The following is a 19,720-nucleotide window of genomic DNA, read 5'->3' on the forward strand; positions in this document are numbered from 1 at the left end:
TTCTAATCGTCCTCCTGACTTCGTTCCATTCCGACTTGCTGGCTGGCTGCCTGTTTTTGTTCTTTTGCAGCTCTTTTGAGAGCTGAGGAGTTGATTTTGCTTAATGATATTTTAATTTTTCAAAACAAAAAAGTAAACCTACCCTGCTTTATGTGAATTGAATACGGTTGTACAAGAGAACAAGTGCTAAATTAAGCTAAAGGCAAACGTGACATTTCTCATTTGATAGGAATACAGAGAATAAAAACTTTTGGTGGTATTCTTTTTCATTGTTTGTTTCCTAGTTAATGGGCAATAGATTTGAGAAGTATGTATGCCATGCATCCGCCAGCAAATAAACAGAGTATATGTTTGACCCTGTACCCCGGTATCCAGTTATACAGGACTAGGACTAGGGTTCTGGACTACCTGAACTCGCCAAGCATAGTATTGAATGTACAATGAGTTGATAGTCATAGCTATCCCAAAACCCAGAACTGATGAAACCAAGATAGCATAAATGGCCTTCAGATGAAGCTGCAAGAGAATATTACAGGGCCTTAATCAGTGAAATGAACATATAAATTCATGCCCATTCTTGGCATGAGTAGTTTATTCTATTTTTCCCGTTCATGACCATTCAATGCATTAACAAGTTCAGGTTCAAGAGCATCCTGAACAGCCACATCATCAAGTCAGAAACTCCAGGACACTAAATATAGAGTCAGATACTGAATATGGCAGCATCGCTGACACAATTTTGCATCTCCACAATCAAGAAACAACCTTCCAAGTTAACATGACCTCATAAAATTCATGCGGCAACAAAGCATTAATTCCTCTACTTTTAAGCAGGATATGGAGGGAGGAGAGTATAAGAGAATAAAAGCCAGATATTTTACTAACCATGCTATAGAATAGGTGAACGAAAATGGCCACAAGTGCAAACTGAAGAGCAGCATATGTCCATATATACTCTCTAATTGCTGCAAGTCATGCAAGCATACACTAAGATAATACAGTCAAAAAGTAACTTCTTACAAATTCTGAGATTTAGACATACCTAGGATGATGGCAAATATTGATGCCAAAAGGCCCAAAGTAAATGCAAATGGTGCAGCAATTATGATTGCTTGAGTCCTCATGTCATGAATCTACAAATTTTTTTTTTTAAAAAAAAAGAACTAATGTTAGTTATATTATTATTCGAAATATTGAAGGAAGTAAAAAAGCAAAGTAAATGGACCAAGTTCTATGCCTTAACAGCAGGTATCAATCACCCCAAGTATAATTATCTAGCATCAGCTAGTTCAAGCTATATGTCATTTTTCATCTCTTTTGGCATAGCAGGCAAGCACATTTTCAAAGTGTCTCAACACGTCACCTTCAAATATGAAACATAATACGCATCCACAGCCAACTCATTTATGGAAGACATAAAATCTGAAGTTCAACAAGATACAAGTTTGGCTTTCAGAAAATTGAAGAAGTTAGTTTGTGTTCAAGCAGCAAAACAACATACCAATAGTTGTTCCAAGAAGAAGAAATAGCATATGGTGCTAATTATGACAAGCACTACAAAGTCCTGCCAGGCACTGCATAGACGTTCATAAAATTATACATCAGAATTAGTAGAAACTGGAAAACAGAACATTATAAAAGCAACTGTACATCTAAAACTAGAAATTAAATAGACTAGAAGTGACTAATTTGAAATAAAAATAGAGTATTCAATTGTTTAAACATGATGGACCACATAGTATGTACCTTATTGCTTCTGACCTAAATCTCTGGTGACTCAGATCCTGCCTATTATTGCTTTGAGCAGAGCCCGTCACCCGAAGCAATGTTACAGGTAAGTTCTTAACCTCTTGGCCACACACTTCACAGTTCTTGTTTCCCTTTATACTAAACCACTTAATCGCACATTCTTCATGTACAAGTCGAAGGGCACCTTTGCAACTGCACTCCATTTTGAGCATATTTCCCTCTTGACATACATCAAGACAGATCCTACATACAGCTTCCTCTTCAGGAATTTCTTCATCATCAACTTCCACTGGTGAAGATATCTGATCTGTTTTTTCAAGAAGCACTGTTACATCAGAATATGATAAAGGAATACCAGTATATAACTATAATGAAAAATAGAGTTTGTGCAGGCACAAAAAGCAAGTTTCTATAGCATATGTAAAATATCTTTTCTGATATAGCATAAAGCAGAATATTATCCTAGGCAAGCATCATAAAAATAAGTCCATCTAGAATGTCTAAAATCAAAATCAAAGTAAAATCTTCCAGTTCTATATTCCAAAAGATGGTGTGTCAAAGGACCCAATAACTCAACAGGTGGAAGGAACAATAAAAAGTAAAGCACTACTATATACCTTCATTAGGAGTTACCAGATTATTCTCCTTGTGAGAAGCAAAAGATGTAGATCGCACAATTACTACATTTCTGCCAGGCACTGAGAGGGACCTTGAAACAGCTCCCTGGCCAGCTACTTTCTGAACAAAGATTAACACAGTTATTTTAGAATTTTGTTTTATATTAGCATGCCATATTGTTCATTACAATACATACATAATTAGCTCCAACCAAACCAGGGGTAAATCAGGCGTTTTTCGAAACCCAAAATGAATTGAAGTTTATGCTTAAAGTCTATAATAACAGGCAGTAGCAAAGAGTATAGCTTACACTTGTTTTAATAGATTCACCCGGCAATCTTGCTGAAACAGGTGTGGAAACAGAAGGTGACAAGTTTGACGCAGGTGTTACAGGAAGAGATGTACATCTTTGCCAAGAAAATGCAGATCTAAGACTGGCAACAATAGGACTATCTGGAGATGTCTTAGGGTCTGAATTGAGGAGAAAGCTCCTCTCACCATCAGGTACGGCGCCTTTTTTCTTAAAGCTTAAGCCCCGCAAAAAGCCACCTGATGATGAACTACCTTTGCATGAATTTTGGGAGGGCATTAAGCCTTTTCCGCTCCTGCTAGGGCCAAAACCTACAGGTCTAGGTGGTACTTGAACTAAAAGATCCGAGCGCTTCGTGTTTGGTCCTGGATTTGAAATTTCTCCATTGGATGGTTCTGCAAGTTTCAGATCAGCCTGCATGTGATAAGCATTGACCCCTAATCATTTGGTCATGAGTTTCCAGAAGAATACTTCATAACAAAACAGAATGTACGGGTATGACTCATTTGATTAAATGGCATCCATATCGTACCAACAAAGAATATATGGGCCCATTTGACCGAATCATACGATTATCCTGATCAGGCAACACAAAATAAACTGTATACAAATGTCTCAGGTCTTAGCTTTCCAGACCTAGCCACACATTGCAGGTACTTTACAGCAACCTAAATATCACGTTTCCAATTTGAACTGTATCAAGCCATCTTGGGTCTCATAGAGAACAAGGGAAGAAAAGAAAATGCTAAGAACAGCTCTAAAAATGAGCTTTATACAATGGTAGAAGAGTACTTCAGTCTTAGACAATAGATTTTAATTCAAAGGTTTCTCTTAGTTGGCAGTTGAGTTTACTCTCTCCACACTTTCTATCAAAGTTTGATTTCTAAGCCAAGCCACGAAAAGTCAAAAAAGTATCTTCCTCGCATATCCCATAGGGCCAGCATTATATGTCTCCAATGGCCAGCCTTTGATACGTAATGAGATCATTCCAATTTAGAGTTATTTCATGCCAAACTGCTAAACTTCTCAGGGAAAGAAAAAGGATGGTGCTCAGAACTGCTGTCTAAATATAGAAATGAAAAACATACTACAGGTCCACAAGTCTGGCAGCGCATTATAACGCGTCAGATTCCTACACCATCTTAAGAATGCCAAAAAGCCAAAAACATATCTTTCTTTCATTGTATCTTTCAAGAATGCCTAGCAAGTCCTATATATTACATAGCAGATTCAGAATCTACATGACCATTTAAAATATTATGCATGTCCTAATTTCATTTTATTGTCGCATAAGCAAATACTCCATATATTCAAGTCCTGAAAAACCTAAAGTAATAGGTGCCTCACTTCACAATTACTTAATTTGGATGTAAGATCACAGCTACTTGAATCTGCTATAAGGGCAACCATAATCCTTCAAAACGTCCTAAACCCTACTTGGATAAGTAAACTCCTAACAACTGACCCCAAGAGTAATGAAAAAGCATATAATTAGATAGAATACAACTATACAAGTCCCACTGACAGGAAATCAGAAAAAATGGAAGACCAGAAGTTCAGATCATGACACCACCAATAGCAAAAGCTTTTAAATAGCCATATCAACAATCAGAAATGATCAGCCAGGAATTACACATTCACCAGAAGAAAAAAGAAAGATTTTAATGATTATACCGGATTGAGAAGTTAAAATAAAGCTTCGAATTATTGATAAAGAAGTTGCATCCTTTTAACTATACTTTTAGAACTAAAGCAACAGTATCTCACATACCCAGAAAAAGAAAAAGAACAAAAAGACAAAACGCAAGCAAGCCAATCTATGGAAAACAAAAGAATAGAGAGAACAAAAGAGACATAAAAAGGAGTGATGAATGGCCGACAAACCTGCGAAGAAACCTCAGTAACTCCATTAGTAACTGGTTGAGTAGCTTGCATTGTTGGTACGCAAATCTCAGAAAGATGCAAGGGGAATCCTTAACAGATCAATAAGAAATTAATTTAAGAAACAACTATATATACACACACAGAGAGAAAGAGAGAGCAAATAGTCAAGTTAGATCCTAAAAGATGAGAAAAGATACAAGCTTCAGAGAGAGAGAGAGAGAGACTGTGCAATGCAAGAAAGAAACAAAGGAAGGAAGTTTCTCTTTTTTTGGGTGGTTGTGATATTTAAGCTACAATTATTCGTGTGTTTCTATGTTTAGTGCGACTGCATAGAGGAATATGTGATTAATGGTATGGGTCTATAAAGCCATGATAGACATAAAAACAGCAATTTTGGATTGAAGAGGGCAAAGTGTCTGTGTATGTGGTGGTCAAGACAGGTCCCCCACATATTCCAATATGTATATGACGACAACAGTTTCTTAGTTGCTATCTCGTGACTGTCTGCTTGAGTTCTTCTTTCTTCTCTTTCACATTTTTAAGGCCTCGTTTGGATTTAGATCAAATAACCTCTATGAAGTTAGTAAAACTCAAGATATTAAAAAGAAAATATTTAATTAATATCATTATTTAATCTCAGGATTCTTTGTGTAAATTTTTTTCGGTATGTTTAAGGTAATTAGAAGTGAAGAGTAAAATCCATCAAATCAAAATAATCTAAAATTTTAATTATATTTATTTGTTCTTTTGACATTCTTTCTTATTCGGAAGTATGAAAATGATAAGAATATATAAAAATAATTTATTATATATCTTTATTTTGTGATATATGAACTGATAAGATTGTATTTTATGAAATTTATATTTAATTCATATTATACATAATGTTAAAACTGCAAAATTACTAAAAATTTAATTAATAAATATAATTTTAAGACAAAAGTTATAATTTAATGAAAATTAAAAATACTAAAAATATTAGTATATATATATATATATGGTAAAATAAACGTACAACTCTTGGCCAATAGACACCCCACATGTCACTTTCAAACAAGTAGGAAAGAGACACAGCATCCTCTCTCTAATCCTTCCCGAATCATTTCTTAAGAGAGTCATTGACCATATATTAACTCACCATTTTTCTTTTTCATTCAAGTACAATCCAACCGTCGAATGCGAAGGATGGAAGGCTGAATGACAAGGTGATCATTCAGAGACCAAACTTTGCAATCTGGTGTTTGTTGCTTCAAGTCTCTTGAATTTGACAACTTATTGCTAGTTTTTGATTTCATGGATCCTCCTTTACAAGATAACATCCTGAATTCTACGTATCAATAATGGGTATTGGGTGCTCTTGACAATGTTGGAGGCTTAACTGAACTTGGTGGGAAAATGGTGGAATCCCCATTAGATTCCCAACTGTCTAGGTAAATTTGTGTGGATGCTATCAGTGTGATGACAAGGATAAGGCAGGAGGATAGTGATTCTACGAGATATAAGTTTCTTGTTCCTGAATCCGACCATTTAAGTCTGCTCAATGTCTACTTGCAATTGGTGTAATAACAAGGAGAAAGGAAGGAAGAAGAGGGAATAGCAACAGCATCAGGTTTCAGTGTCTGGTTTATGTCGAGGAATTCCCGTAATTGGAGACTTGAGAAGCTTGGTTTTATAAATTTGAACTAACAATTGAATATGTATTACTCTGTTAGCTCTAATCACTGCGACTTTAGCACTTCGTTGCTTTGTAAGAGATTATTTTTGTATCTAGCAAAGAGATTCTCCATCTCATTTCATAACCGGTAAACTTGAAGAACAAACGCTCGGACCTGTGCCCATGAAGCTCCCATCCTAACTCAAGTTGTTTAGTATCAGAGAAAAGGGAAGAAAGTGTAACAGATAAGTAGCGAATAATTAGAAGAAGAGGACAGGGAAGAAAGAAGCAGACAAATTAAAGAGACAAGGAAAAGTATTTGTTATTGGTGATCATATGAATGGTATTACATCAATGATTGCTTTTATAGCTAGTAGATTTAGCTAACAGCATTGCTAAGTCAGCAAGTCTTTGGAATCAAGAACAAATATGAAAATAACTACTCCTAACAGAATGTCAACTGATTAGCAACAGTGTAACTAACTCTCAACTAATCTATTACCATCAACAGCCAAGTTCTCATCAATTCAATCCTTCAAGCTATGGCTACAGTTCCAACTCTTCCATTCTTCCATTCGGCTACATCAATAACCTTGAGTTGTGATACTGAGATCTAAGTTCATTGTCAACTTCTGAAAGAAAATCTACAATCTTTAGACATCTATGCAGTTTCTATGTACAAAGAAGTCATCAGCCTTTGGTTTCGCCTCTGCAAGTACCGAAGGTCAGGCTGAAATTCCATCATTTCTCACTGCCACTAAAACATGGACTTCTCATTTCAAACTCGAGGAAATATAATGTCTTATATAACTCGTCGGTGTAAGGGTACAAATGGTTTCCCGCTACAAAAGCTGTGACCTTATTTCTCACCTCAATCCAACTGCAACCGGGCATTTTTTTCAACCCTTCATCCACCATTGCCTTTCTAACCATCTCTGCTTCCTTCCATTGCCCACGCACACAATACAAATTCGATTGAAGCACATAGCTTATCTCTTTATTCGGCTCTAAAGTCTTCAAAGTCTTCCCCAAATAAGTCCCCATTTCTACTTCACCATGTGCAGAACATGCTCCAAGCAGAGCCTCACATGAACTGGCCTCAACATCACTTGTTTTTGAATATTTCTTAACCAGCTCTTTTGCTTCTGCTAAGTAGCCACCTCGGCCAAGCATATCCACCATGCATGCCACATGATCTGCTTCATATGAAAGTCCATGAACTGACTTCATTGAATTGAAAAATAAGCGACCTTCTTCTATAAGCCCCGAGTGACTGCAGGTCATTAACAAGCCAATGAAAGTCATTTTATCTGGTTTTGTCCCACATGTCATCATATCTTCATATAACTGTAAAGCTTCGCTAGCCTTTCCATGTAACCCGAATGCAAATAACAAAGCATTGAAAGAGACTAAATCTTTTGCACAAATATCATGAAATGCCAGAATTGACCCATCTAAATCTCCACACTTAGCATACATATTAACTAAACCATTACCAACATACAAATAAGTACTGAAACCATTGCGAATTGCACATCCATGGACCATTCTACCATGCCCTAATACTGCTAAACTTGAACAAGCATGCAGGACAGCGCCAAATGTAAAATCATCTGGAAGAAAACAATTGCTTGCCATGGCAACAAAGAACCTAAGAGCTTCTTCTCCATATCCATTTCTAGCATATCCTGTAATCATAGATGTCCATGAAACAATGTTCTTTTCTGGCAAAGACTGAAACATGAGATATGCTTCATTGACATATCCAACTTTCATATAAGCATCAATAATAGCATTCCAAGACACCTGTGTTAGCCTTCCAGTAGATTCGACCACCTTCAAAGCATCATTCAAGGAACCAAATTTTGCATACAAGCTGAGAATAGAATTCTTTGCCTCCATTGCAGAACTCCAACCGCTCCTAATAACGAGGCCATGCAACATACACCCAGATAAGAACTCTAATGATTCAGTGCAAGCGCTTATAAGGGCACTATAAGTCCATTGATCAGGCTCTAACAAACTTTCTCGCATCTCTCTAAACATATCCAAACATAATTCAATTTCACCATATCGGCCAAGGCCAGCTATCATTGTATTCCAGGCAATTTCAAACTTTCTAGGCATTAAATTAAAAATCTCGCTTGCTTCACTAAACCGACCAGAATTTGTATATGCAAACAAAAGTGAACACCATGATACTTCATTAATATCCCCCATTTCTTTAAATACTTGACCAGCACTAAAAGCATCGAAACACTTCCCATACATATCTATAAGCGAGTTATTGACTGGCAATGAAGAGTGGTACCCTAAAATAATAACCAGAGCGTGAATTTTGGTTCCAAATGGGAAGGAGCCAGCACCTGCACATGCACTTAAAGTTGCTGTAAATGTGAAATGATCAGGTTTAGTATTGGTGTTTCTCATTTGATAGAAGATAGAGAGTGCTTCTTGATGAAAACCAAGTTGAGAATAGCTAGTGATCATTGAATTCCAAGCAACTGTGTCTCTGTTGGGCATTTCGTCGAACAGTTTGCGAGCATGAACTATATAACCTGAACTTCCTAAAGCACTAATCTTTGAAGTTATTCGAAACAAATTAGAGCGCATGGTATCATTCTTGTTCTATTTAGAGTCTTTTTTTAGGTTTTGATGACATTTACGACGATGGTCCAAATTCTTTCATTGGTCCTTGTAATTGACAAGATCAGCTGCGCGGGACCTTTAAACTTGCCGTCTCTGCGAGATCGTTAGCCTTTATTACGCCGTCGTTCCACGACAATTGTCACGGACTTGGTCTTTTCTACCAACGAACCGTGTGGCACTAGCTACTTTCTCGCGAAAACAAGTAAGCTAGTCAGCTTTATTATTCAAATGCTAGGCAAAATGCTAGCTAGGATGACAAGAAGAACAAAAGAGAGCTTAAGAAAATTTAGAGAGAGAACTTCTAACTCTTCTATTTGATTATGCTTGATTTGCTTGATGCTTATAAATGAATTTTCTAAATCTATATATAGGCCTCCACCTCCTCGATGGACGATGAAGATATATTCGATCTAATGGCTAAAATTAAGTATCTAAAATATTTTACACACTTTCATATTTATCTACACATTATACATGTTTCTAGATTATTCTAGAATTCAGGATGTTTCTATAATGTTAATCTTCCTCGCTTTAACGAATTGCTTTTGGGCCTTTGAACCTTCGTGCGAAAATGATATGCGGGCTGTGACACAATGTACTGAGTTATTTATGTATGTCCGAATTATTAAAAGACCCCAATGGTTTAGTACGATACACAATTTGATCCCTATCATTTCAAGCTTGATAAATTAAACCCCTAGAATTTGGTTTAAATAATATTATTCTCCGAACTTCTTGCTTATAAAATCTTTATTATAATTTACTCTTTGATATCACTTACGTCTTAGAATTTTTGATTTTTTTTGAAAGGAAAATATTTTATATTATTAATCTCATTCCACAATATTTACATAACCTATAGTGTTATAAATTATAAAAAATAGAAGTCTGATATATATAATTATATCTTTTATTAATAGACAGAATACATCATCATATTTATAAATTATATGAGTATATTAATCTTTTAATTTATTTTGATTCTTATATTTCTATGCTTTATATATATATATATATATAGTACCAATTAATATATAAATATATGTATTAATTGATATAGAAGTATTTTAAACAAATATATTTAATAAGAGAAAAGATAGAGACATCTAACACTCACGTAGACCTGAGTTCAATAATTTTTTTGTTTTCTACTGTCTGATTTATGGTCAAAATCTGGCTTTGACTTATCCTATTTTAATAGACATTTGATTATTTTGCAGATTAGTAAAAGGACGGGAAGGGAAGTGTTAATTTTGAGACAATAAGGACCAAATGGTTAATTAGAGGAAATACCGAAGGTGTTTCTTTTTCGCTAGATTCCCTGGTGTTTGAGGGTCGACTGGACGAGATTGAGCTCTTCAGCAGCAAAAAAAAAAAAGGAGAAGAAGAAGCAAATTGTATATACAGTGAGAATGAAGTTTGTGGATTGGTATGCGAAAATAGCAGTTGGATCTGCTTTAGTTGGAGCTTCAATGGAGCTATTCATGATCAAGACCGGCTTCTGTGTGCGAACCCTCCTTCTCATTCCTTTCTTTTCCAATCTTAATTACCCTCTTTTTATTATTCTTTTTTCATTGTTTTGTTGAATTTAATTTCTTGATTGAGCTAATATGCTGCATCTTGTTGATTAATTTTGTAGTTTTCTTATGAAATTGCAAGTGTTTGATTAACTATGGAAGTTTACTCTTTCTCTTGATTCTTCCTAAGCACTTAGTCAGTGGCCGTTCAAATCAAGAAAGGGTATTCAGTTGCCTCAAGAGTTTAGTTTTTCTTTCCGATTGTACTTAGTTTTACTTGAACAATACATACTGAATTTCTTGTTGTGACTGTTTTGAGTTAGACTGGTGTATTTGTGTACGACATTCGAGTATCATATGGCACTTTCTTTTTTCAGTAGAAAAGAATGCACCTTAAATAATTAATATTCAAGAATCATATAAATAGTGCTTTCTGGGTTCTGGACCTGAGAAGAGTGAATTGATAATGGTAAAGAATACAGTGTAATTTGTTATGAGATTATGATGAAGGATTTATTTTCAAGTTTAAAACACCTTTGTTTTGTGATGTCTGTATTCCAATGAAAGCTTAAAACATTGGATATCATGATCTTAAACTTGTAAAGCAAAGATCTTTGATGGGCTTAGTGGTTGAAGTCTCATTGTATATGAGATGCTTGTGAACATGTTTGCAGTTTGATGAGAGGCTCGTTAATGCACACAGTTGATAAATGATCAACATTTTGAAAAAGAACATTAGCTCTTTCTTGCCACTGTCTGGTTGTCATTGGATACTTGTCCTTGTTGTTTGATCTCATGCAGTTGATTTTTTTTTTTCCTTGTTGCACTGTATCACGAGCACTTGTCATCCACTAATTTTCAATTTTGATATTCTCGTTATGGTTTCATTCAGATGATAAGGTGACTGTTCTGGAATCAGAGAAGCGGGCTTGGGAGAGCTCCTCTGAAGCTCAGGCAATTAGAGAAGCTTTAAATCCTTGGAGAAACCATGATGCAGAAGCAAGAAAAAATCCATGAATTTTAGTCCTGGCACTAAGGTTCTTATTTTTGCAAGTTTTGTCTCTTAATGGTTTACCTATATCTTGGGACCTGAGGCTTGTTACACAGAACAATATAAATTTTAGAACTAGTTTGTCTATTAATATTGGTTCTTTATGTTTTTAATTTACCTTTATTTATTTTTAGACCAATGCCCTTCATAGCCCTGGAGTTTGGCAATGATGCTATTTGTTCCATATTTTACTGTAATATTTTAGGAGGTCAGAGAAGATCAATAATAAGTCATGGGAGATACAATGAAAAAAAATTTTGATGTGACTTTTTACTTTGAACGTACATAATTTTTTGGAACATTTAGATTAGCACAAGATGTTTCGAAACTTGGAAGGTTGCTGATTTTATTTAAATTTGCATAGTAACAGCTTTTTCTTCGCCTGGAAATTAGTCATCCTGATTGCCTACATCTCGGTGTAACTGGATTATTTTGGGGAAAGTCTATCATATTCCTTATGTCACTTTGCAGATCAAGACCATAGGAACATGGAAGAAGACGGGAGAAGACCTTATTTAGATGGATTGGTAGCGCAGGTGGCCCTCTGCCTCAATTTGAGATTGTCACTTCATGATTTTAAGGAATTCTCTATTGTACTTCTAGCTACTCTTTTTCATAAAAAGTATTACTGACTTTTTCCAAAATAAATATGTGGGAATGCATCTACATGTATTGACAGTCTAAGCGCGGAGCAATTGCTGTGAATGAAATTGCTGAGCCTGGATCGCTTGATCCTCCTGTGAGACAGGATATCCAAGAGAAACTCATAGTTAGGATAATTTTTTTCCCCGAGTACACTACGTATGATGATTGGAGAGTAGATTGATGAGGAGATACTTTCTTGGCTGTGCCTTTTGCGCTCGTTGGCTGGGTTGTTAAATATATAGCTTCTCATAAACAACTATATTTTTAAGTAAGATAATAGAAGTGCAATAGGAGTATTTCTCTGCTTTTAAGGCACTCCATGGTATGAAGGCATCATGAGGGTGCTTCTTCTCTGCATCTGTGATTTGATCTTTTAGTCAATTCAACGAAATGAGACTGTTCATTTCATTTTATATTTCTTTTCTTTAGTCTTTTATTCTTTGTTTTTTTCTAGATGGAGAAACTGTTTCTTCATTCATGATTGTGCCTCCGAGCTGCCTCCCACAGAAGAAAGACCTTGCTGTAGAGGCAGCTGGACTCCTAGTTGCCAGCCATGTTTGAACTCAAAATCATTTCACTGTTTAAGCATGGTTTTTGTTTTGTAATTTTGGGCTTCTAAATCATAATTAGTGTCATAAAAAAATGGGGGCTCATGACATCTAGATGACAGCATTAGCATAATTATGCATTTCTATAATTCAATTAGGCGACTTTATTTGACTTGAGGCAACATGCGACCAACATTAGTGGACTTCCACACTTGATATGTAGAATGGTGCTTGTATCACTAATAAACATCATATTAACTTTTGAATGAATGTGCTGGTTACAGCACTAGTCGGCAGAACCCAGACCTTCAACCATTTGGGTGAAAGAAACAGTTGAGAAATGAAAACTTCACTGTGGTAATACTTCCAAGATGTGGTTGAGAAATGACAAGCTTAAGCATTACGATACATTCAAGAAACTAGTATATATGTTGGTTGCATCATATGGTGATGTTTAGATTAATTGTGATTAGCAATACATATGGTGATGTTAATCAAAAGCTAATCTTATTTAACAAGCAGATAATCTTCAGCCACAATTGCTTGTCATGGGAGATGGATCACGCATCAATTGCCACATCTTGAAGCTACTTTTTTATGTCTTTAGGAATCAGTCGAGTAACAGTAGAAAAACAGGAAGAAAAGTATTTCTAGATATTGTCGCAAACATGAAGTCATCCTAACATCAAAGGCTGGTCTGAACATAAATATTAAAAAAAAAAAAAAAAAAAAAAAAAAAAAAAAGAAAAGAAAAGAAAGATAGAGTACATGTCATTTTATCAAACTGAGATCCTAAATAAACAGAAACCTTAAAAAAAACCCTTAGGTGGAGACTGTATCATGACATTTGCCTGGTCATTCACAGGTGAGAAATAACCATTGCAGTGCTAAAACATTCACCATGGATATGGACATAGTCATTGGACTTTAATCATTGCTTTTTCATCTTAAGTAAAACAAGTGGGATTTTGTAGAATCTAATAGAACACACATGAGCATAGTGCTGCTATGTATGATGGTGGACTGTATTTGAGTTCCATGATGATAGGCAATGAGAACAAACCCAATACATTAATTGACTTCTTTGTCCACGAAAAAGGGGTCTTGTTGCTTTCTTTTGTTTCTTGCCCAAAGAAGACCAAGACTAGAAGATGACATGAAACCCACCAATAAATTGGAGTCACAAGTAAGAAAAACCTACCACCTATTAACCCAAAAGGTGAAACCTAGTCGGTGTTGGCTCATCAGTAACTAACAGGAACTTATTAACGAAGTATATATAACCAACAAGAAGCAAAAATATATAGGTTAAGCCTATAAGGTTATCATCTAAGCAAAAAAAGAAAAAGAAAAAATTCTAATAGAAAACTTACAGCCCTTGTTATTCTTTGATGGAAAGGAAGAACAGAGTGGTGGATTTGTCCTCTTTTCTTCTGGTTGAAGGTACTGCAGACTCAGAGGCGGACTGTGAATTCTTGAAGCTATGTCAAGATGCAATTATGATCTGCGATTATGATGGCGATCCTGAAGATGATGCGGAGTCGTGCAGCTGCGATACTAGTGAAGTTCTTGAAAGTAATGATGATCAAGATTGTAGAGATTCTGATGAAGCTGATAATAAAGATTGTCATGGCAAGCAAAGTTGGTGCAAGATATGGTTGGAAAATGAGGAACTGGAATACATGTCTACTGAAGATGGTGAAGCGACTAGTGATGGTACTAACTTGAGCAAGAAGATCATTGATCAAATGGAGGACAGGCACTTTTGGGAGACTTGCCTGGCAGTAGGGTATCCATAAAAAAAAGAAAAAAAAATTATTATTATTAATTTTTTTTGCCCACTTGCTTCCACCTAAAAATTCAGGTAGATTTAGCAAGTAATTTGGATTTCTTTCATATAATTTCTTTTTTAGTAAAAGGAAGACCTTTCTATGTGTGTATTTATTTACATGCTGATATTGGAGTTCTATAAATACAATTTGCTTTATATTTATTCAGAAGTAAACTGATATGTTTTGAAAAAGCTCAGAACTGAGTTGAGAAAAGAACAAAGATTAAAGAACTCAATTAGGAAAACTTCAATTTTGTTTTTGTTGATGGGTGTTCAAACACAGAAATATTGGTATGCTGTCACTATCTGTTTTGCAAGCTTGTCATTATCAAGTTGTCGGTGGTTTAATATATATATACATTATATATATTATAGAACAGTACGTAGGTTTAAAAAGATGAGATCCCATAGCTTAGCCAAGGACATGATTCTTTGGTTTTTCTTTACACCTTTGGCTTTTGTATTTTTAATTTAATAATTTAAAATGCGCAGAATAAAACTCTTATGGATAATAAAATATTATTTTACATTAATAAAAAAAATGAGATGATGAAATATGAAAAGACCAAAACACCGGTTGTAGAAATGAATATGAATAGAAATAAAAATATATAATATAGAGTACATAATTTTCTTCAAGAAAATACGAGCATATATGTAATATTTAAAATATGATTTACCGTCAATAGGTATTAATAAGAATGTTATAAAAAAAATTAATATACCATTGGTGTATAATACCATATAATTTTATAAAAATTAATATTATTTCAATTATAATAATATACTACATAATTAATTATTAAACTAGCTAATTTCATATAGTATTTAGTTATTGATCAATCAAAATATATTATTTTATTTATTAAAATGTTCTATCTATTTTAAAATTTAATCAACAATACTCGATAATTATGAAATTCACCTATATAATTTTGACTTGTATAAATACTTTAAAGATTATATATATAAATTCATCGCCAAATCTAAATTAATAGACAAACATATATAAAGTTAATAAATTATTTAAAATAATATCGATTGATTGTCTATAATTAAAAAATAAAATTTATAATGATACGATATCTAATAGTATCTAGCAGAACTCCATAAAAAAAATTTAAAAGAAAAAAGATAAAAATTTATAGAAAAAAAAAAGGGTGTAATTCATTTAATTGAGAAAACACGTTTCTCATTTGGAAACAGATTTTCAGTCTAAAGAAATTGAAATAATAAGCTCAAAACGTTTTGAAGATATTTCTTAAAGTTTTTATTTCCGAATTAAAAACATCAATTAGACAGGATTTTGCACTATATTAAATAATAAATTCATGCAAATTTAGGATTTTAATTTTCATTCAATTCCAGTGAATAAATAAGCTTCAAACAATTTTCAAAAAATCTTTTCAAAAAAAATCTCAAAAAACAAAATCAACTCGAGGGCAAATAACAAAAGTGTTTATTTTTATTTTTATGACGAGTGTAAATAAATAATTAATTCATATTGTGTAGTTTACTTCTATTAATATAAAAATAAAAAATTTTAAAAGATACAATAGTGATAAAATTGAACAACTTTCTTTTTAAAAACCAAAATTACCCATATATATTTCTTTCTAATAACGTAATTAGCGGGGCGATGGGCTTATTAATTATTTAGTGCTTAAGCTTTAATACTACATATAATTTTATATACTAGGATCTTAACCTAGTACTACTGCTGAGAATCAAATAATTCAAATTATTTGGTGAAATTTAATCATAACACATTGTATATTAAATAATATGTAAGATAATCTTATGTATTAACCAATTAGATGATCTCAATAATTTGCATGAATCACAAGCACAGATCCTTGTGTGTATTCGACAATTGACTTTGACATTTTTACTGTCTCCAAATTTATTATTATTTTTTTATATATTTCGTTTATTTAATTATGTACCTTTTGCCTTGGTCCATTTGTTTACTTATTACAAGAACATGGTCTTATGATAAACTAATAATATTAAGATTCCTTCATATATTATATAGACATGTTTGTAATAACACAAGGCAGAGTGTTTAATATAGAGAGCGGTTGAACAACTCCATGCATGCTTCTCCCATTAATTATATTAATTGAAACATTTAAATATATATATATATATATATATATAGTCTAAAATTGGAGGATGCTAAAATCTAATTGGTTAATGGGGACGCTGAGGAACGTTCCCATATGGTTTTGAGGAACGTAATTAGAAAAAATTTTAAAACACAAATCTCTTAATTATTGTGTTTAAAATAATGTTATAAGATCATCCATGTGTTTTAGAGGAACGTTGCGAACATTATTTTTTACTTAGTTTAATTACCCAATTCATATGTTATGATAACAAATTAAAGAGTAATCTAGTTTATTTTTTTTTCTCCAACTTGTGAGGAAGGGAGAAGTCTTCAATTTCAACTTTTTTTTTTCATTATCTATTAATATTAGTGTAATTTTATCATTTTTATAATATATATGAAAAAATAATTACTTTTATTGTGGGTCGTTCAATTTTTAATGAGTAAAAGAATAATAATAAATAATATATAAAATATTAGAAAGCGTTCGAAATAGATTAAATCGTGGGAGTTAAATGAATAAACAATTAAACTCATGCTTCTTTGACAAAATTAATCAGCTCTGACTAGTCTCTTAATGATCTCATTTGCCTCTTATAGGATCCATAAGTTAACAAATGGCAAGAAGGCCGGTGGACTATGGATGCAACTGATTTTATTGCTTCCTATAATCAAATTAAGAATTAAGAATGCAAAATTTTGGATTGATATTCGTAGCCCAAAACTACTACAGATTTGGTAGGAGAGATTGGTTCCAGCTGTTTAATACCAACTTTGCTATATTTAATTCACGTCAATGACTATAAACTATATAATATATTATAGGGGATTGTTTTGTTCAAACCATAATTTCTGTATGTAGATAGTAATGGAGCAACTACAAATGAATTGAACCCATTTATCAACTTTTTAGATCAAGTAATTAATTAGATCAAATGTCACCAATGATGCTATCTAATATGTAAGAGGCCTAATTATATATATACTATCAAAATCACATAATTATTTAATCTTCACTTGACAACTCCTAACCAATTAACACCTTCCTTTCCTTTGTGTCTTTTCATCTTTAACTAACACATTTTCTTTTTTATAATTATGTTTTTTGGGGAAGGACTGAAATTTAACATCAACATGCATGCAACACAAGTCAAACTAGCAAAACTCTCAACGCCAAGTCCAGGCTTTGTGATGCTTATAGATTCTTGTGTATAAATAGGGAAGGCTTCTGTGGTACATCTTTGTAGTGCAGCATACCGACAGCAAACCTAAGAGAGAGTAACAGAGAGAGAAGATGAAGAGTAGCTTAGTTCTGCTGTTGTTGTTCTGTGTTGCATTAGTGTATCAAGTAGGAGTTTGCTGTGGAGGGGGATTAAGAAAAAACTTTTACAAGGATACTTGTCCTCAAGCTGAGGGTATTGTAAGGAGTATCATTTGGAAACGTGTCTCTGCCAATTCGACATTGCCTGCAAAGCTTTTAAGGATGCATTTTCACGACTGTTTTGTCAGGGTAAACATATATATATATATACATATATTATTGCTATAGAAAATTAACTGGTGTTAGAACTTATTTGGTTAAAAGTGAAATACTAACATATGCCTCACAGAAAATAATTATTTTATATAATAAATTATTACGCCTGTATATGTTATTCCTTGTGTACGTAAGTTATACTCACACACAGAAGCAGATTATAAGAAAAGAGTATATGTGCACATTCAATCTCCCCATATTGGGTTAAATATATTATCTTGAATAACAACAATAGATATGAATATTTTTTGTTATGGCTATGCTTTGGCAGGGCTGTGATGCATCCGTATTGCTGGATTCCACACCCAAGAACTCAGCTGAAAAGGCAGCAATTCCAAACCTGTCTCTAGGAGGTTTCGATGTCATAGATGAGGTGAAGAGCAAGCTAGAGACGACATGCCCTGGAGTTGTCTCTTGTGCAGATATTGTTGCTCTAGCTGCTAGAGATTCTGTTTCCTTCCAAGTAAGTTAATTCTATATTTTTTAAACTAACTAGTAAACTGTGTATGTCAGAGATACTAAATTATTTATTATACATGTGGTTCAAACTACTAATTCTTAGTCCAGTGGCCAAAGACGAGCTAGTTCTAATCGAGTCCCACCCTTCTTTCCCCAATATACTTCTAAGCAAAATTCTTTATCTAATTTGCATGATTTGGTTTTGGTTGTTTGGTGATTGCAGTTTAAAAAGCCAATTTGGGAAGTGCTAACTGGTAGAAGAGATGGATTAATTTCCAGAGCATCGGAGGCTCTAGCGGATATCCCTTCACCTTTCTTTAATTTTTCCCTTCTCAAACAGTCTTTTGCCAACAAAAGCTTAACGGTCCATGACCTTGTCGTTTTATCAGGTTAGTAATAAGTATAATATACTCAATCTATCACGATATTTATAGAAAAATTGAATTAAATATTAATGAGTAATTCAAAGTTAATTAATTACGGACACAGCTACTACATACCAATTAGACTACTAATTGATGTTTAAGTCATAATTTTTATTAATAATTTTTGGTCAGGTGGACACACCATTGGTGTAGGACATTGCAACTTCTTCAGCAATAGGCTATACAATTTTACAGGAAAAGGTGATGCAGATCCTTCACTTAATTCAAAATATGCTGCTTTCTTAAAAACTCAATGCCGAAGCCTAGCAGATAACACAACCGTAGTGCCAATGGACCCTTTGACCCCCTTATCTTTTGACACCAATTACTATAAGATCCTGAAGCTGAGGGAAGGCCTTTTCCAATCTGATGCTGCACTACTTACTGACAAGGGCTCAAGCGATATCATTGACGAGTTGCTTGATTCAGGCAAGTTCTTCACCGAGTTTGCACAATCCATGAAGAGGATGGGAGCAATTGACGTGCTCACTGGGAGTGCTGGAGAAATTAGGAAGAAATGTAATGTGGTGAATTCTTGAGCAGTCGAGAGAAAAAGATTAAAAATGTATGATTTGTGCGTTTTATCTGATCTGAGTTTTCATGAAACATATTTGAATACTTCGTTAAAAGAGTCAGTCTCTCAAGACTCTGAACTTGAAACCTCAATCGATTTAATACGATACATAACATATAACAATACTTAACCCTAAAAATAAAGAAATAAATAAAAAGA

General features: G+C 33.8%; 5 protein-coding genes across 6 annotated transcripts; 3 read left to right on the forward strand and 2 right to left on the reverse strand.

Moving 5' to 3' along the window:
• Window positions 1-191: 191 nt before the first annotated feature.
• On the reverse strand, window positions 192-4,999 carry LOC8262371. Of its 2 annotated transcripts, none has more exons than XM_015717868.3 (8): window positions 4,562-4,999; window positions 2,678-3,072; window positions 2,367-2,487; window positions 1,747-2,056; window positions 1,502-1,574; window positions 1,043-1,133; window positions 886-965; window positions 192-516 (listed from the first exon to the last, which is right to left on the reverse strand). In XM_015717868.3, exons 2-8 carry the CDS (start codon window positions 2,954-2,956, stop codon window positions 376-378), a joined length of 1,095 nt encoding a protein of 364 aa, XP_015573354.1. In that variant the 5' UTR covers window positions 2,957-3,072; window positions 4,562-4,999; the 3' UTR covers window positions 192-375. The 2 variants fall into 2 exon arrangements, with proteins under 2 accessions (XP_015573354.1, XP_015573353.1); XM_015717867.3 differs by having other exon boundaries at window positions 2,678-3,091; window positions 4,562-4,998.
• Window positions 5,000-6,517: 1,518 nt separating this feature from the next.
• LOC8262370 (pentatricopeptide repeat-containing protein At2g36980, mitochondrial) lies at window positions 6,518-9,155 on the reverse strand. The gene has a single exon (XM_002516804.4). It carries the CDS (start codon window positions 8,826-8,828, stop codon window positions 6,957-6,959), a length of 1,872 nt encoding a protein of 623 aa, XP_002516850.1. The 5' UTR covers window positions 8,829-9,155; the 3' UTR covers window positions 6,518-6,956.
• A 1,027-nt stretch (window positions 9,156-10,182) lies between these two features.
• LOC8262369 lies at window positions 10,183-11,705 on the forward strand. Its single transcript, XM_025156936.2, has 2 exons — window positions 10,183-10,367; window positions 11,274-11,705. Exons 1-2 carry the CDS (start codon window positions 10,277-10,279, stop codon window positions 11,396-11,398), a joined length of 216 nt encoding a protein of 71 aa, XP_025012704.1. The 5' UTR covers window positions 10,183-10,276; the 3' UTR covers window positions 11,399-11,705.
• A 1,682-nt stretch (window positions 11,706-13,387) lies between these two features.
• Window positions 13,388-14,579, forward strand: LOC8262368. The gene has a single exon (XM_015717817.3). The coding sequence runs from the start codon at window positions 14,017-14,019 to the stop codon at window positions 14,422-14,424; it is 408 nt and encodes a 135-aa protein (XP_015573303.1). The 5' UTR covers window positions 13,388-14,016; the 3' UTR covers window positions 14,425-14,579.
• A 3,095-nt stretch (window positions 14,580-17,674) lies between these two features.
• LOC8262367 (peroxidase 24) lies at window positions 17,675-19,616 on the forward strand. The gene is made up of 4 exons (XM_048378907.1): window positions 17,675-18,076; window positions 18,375-18,566; window positions 18,786-18,951; window positions 19,120-19,616. Exons 1-4 carry the CDS (start codon window positions 17,861-17,863, stop codon window positions 19,524-19,526), a joined length of 981 nt encoding a protein of 326 aa, XP_048234864.1. The 5' UTR covers window positions 17,675-17,860; the 3' UTR covers window positions 19,527-19,616.
• Window positions 19,617-19,720: the final 104 nt, after the last annotated feature.

Source organism: Ricinus communis, chromosome 9 (assembly GCF_019578655.1).
Source record: "Ricinus communis isolate WT05 ecotype wild-type chromosome 9, ASM1957865v1, whole genome shotgun sequence".
In the NCBI taxonomy this organism is placed as follows: domain Eukaryota; kingdom Viridiplantae; phylum Streptophyta; class Magnoliopsida; order Malpighiales; family Euphorbiaceae; genus Ricinus; species Ricinus communis.

Bases quoted from the DNA above. Each gene is read 5' to 3' on its own strand.
- LOC8262371 (XM_015717867.3), bottom strand. From the start codon at position 4,612: ATGCAAGCTACTCAACCAGTTACTAATGGAGTTACTGAGGTTTCTTCG. The intron at 2,488-2,677 runs GTAAGCTATACT...ATCTTTGTTCAG, and splicing joins GTGAATCTATTAAAACAAGT to AAAGTAGCTGGCCAGGGAGC. The intron at 966-1,042 runs GTATGTCTAAAT...CATGACTTGCAG, and splicing joins AATATTTGCCATCATCCTAG to CAATTAGAGAGTATATATGG.
- LOC8262368 (XM_015717817.3), top strand. From the start codon at position 14,017: ATGGAAAGGAAGAACAGAGTGGTGGATTTGTCCTCTTTTCTTCTGGTT.
- LOC8262370 (XM_002516804.4), bottom strand. From the start codon at position 8,828: ATGCGCTCTAATTTGTTTCGAATAACTTCAAAGATTAGTGCTTTAGGA.
- LOC8262367 (XM_048378907.1), top strand. From the start codon at position 17,861: ATGAAGAGTAGCTTAGTTCTGCTGTTGTTGTTCTGTGTTGCATTAGTG. The intron at 18,077-18,374 runs GTAAACATATAT...ATGCTTTGGCAG, and splicing joins TTCACGACTGTTTTGTCAGG to GGCTGTGATGCATCCGTATT. The intron at 18,567-18,785 runs GTAAGTTAATTC...TGGTGATTGCAG, and splicing joins GAGATTCTGTTTCCTTCCAA to TTTAAAAAGCCAATTTGGGA.
- LOC8262369 (XM_025156936.2), top strand. From the start codon at position 10,277: ATGAAGTTTGTGGATTGGTATGCGAAAATAGCAGTTGGATCTGCTTTA. The intron at 10,368-11,273 runs GTGTGCGAACCC...GGTTTCATTCAG, and splicing joins CATGATCAAGACCGGCTTCT to ATGATAAGGTGACTGTTCTG.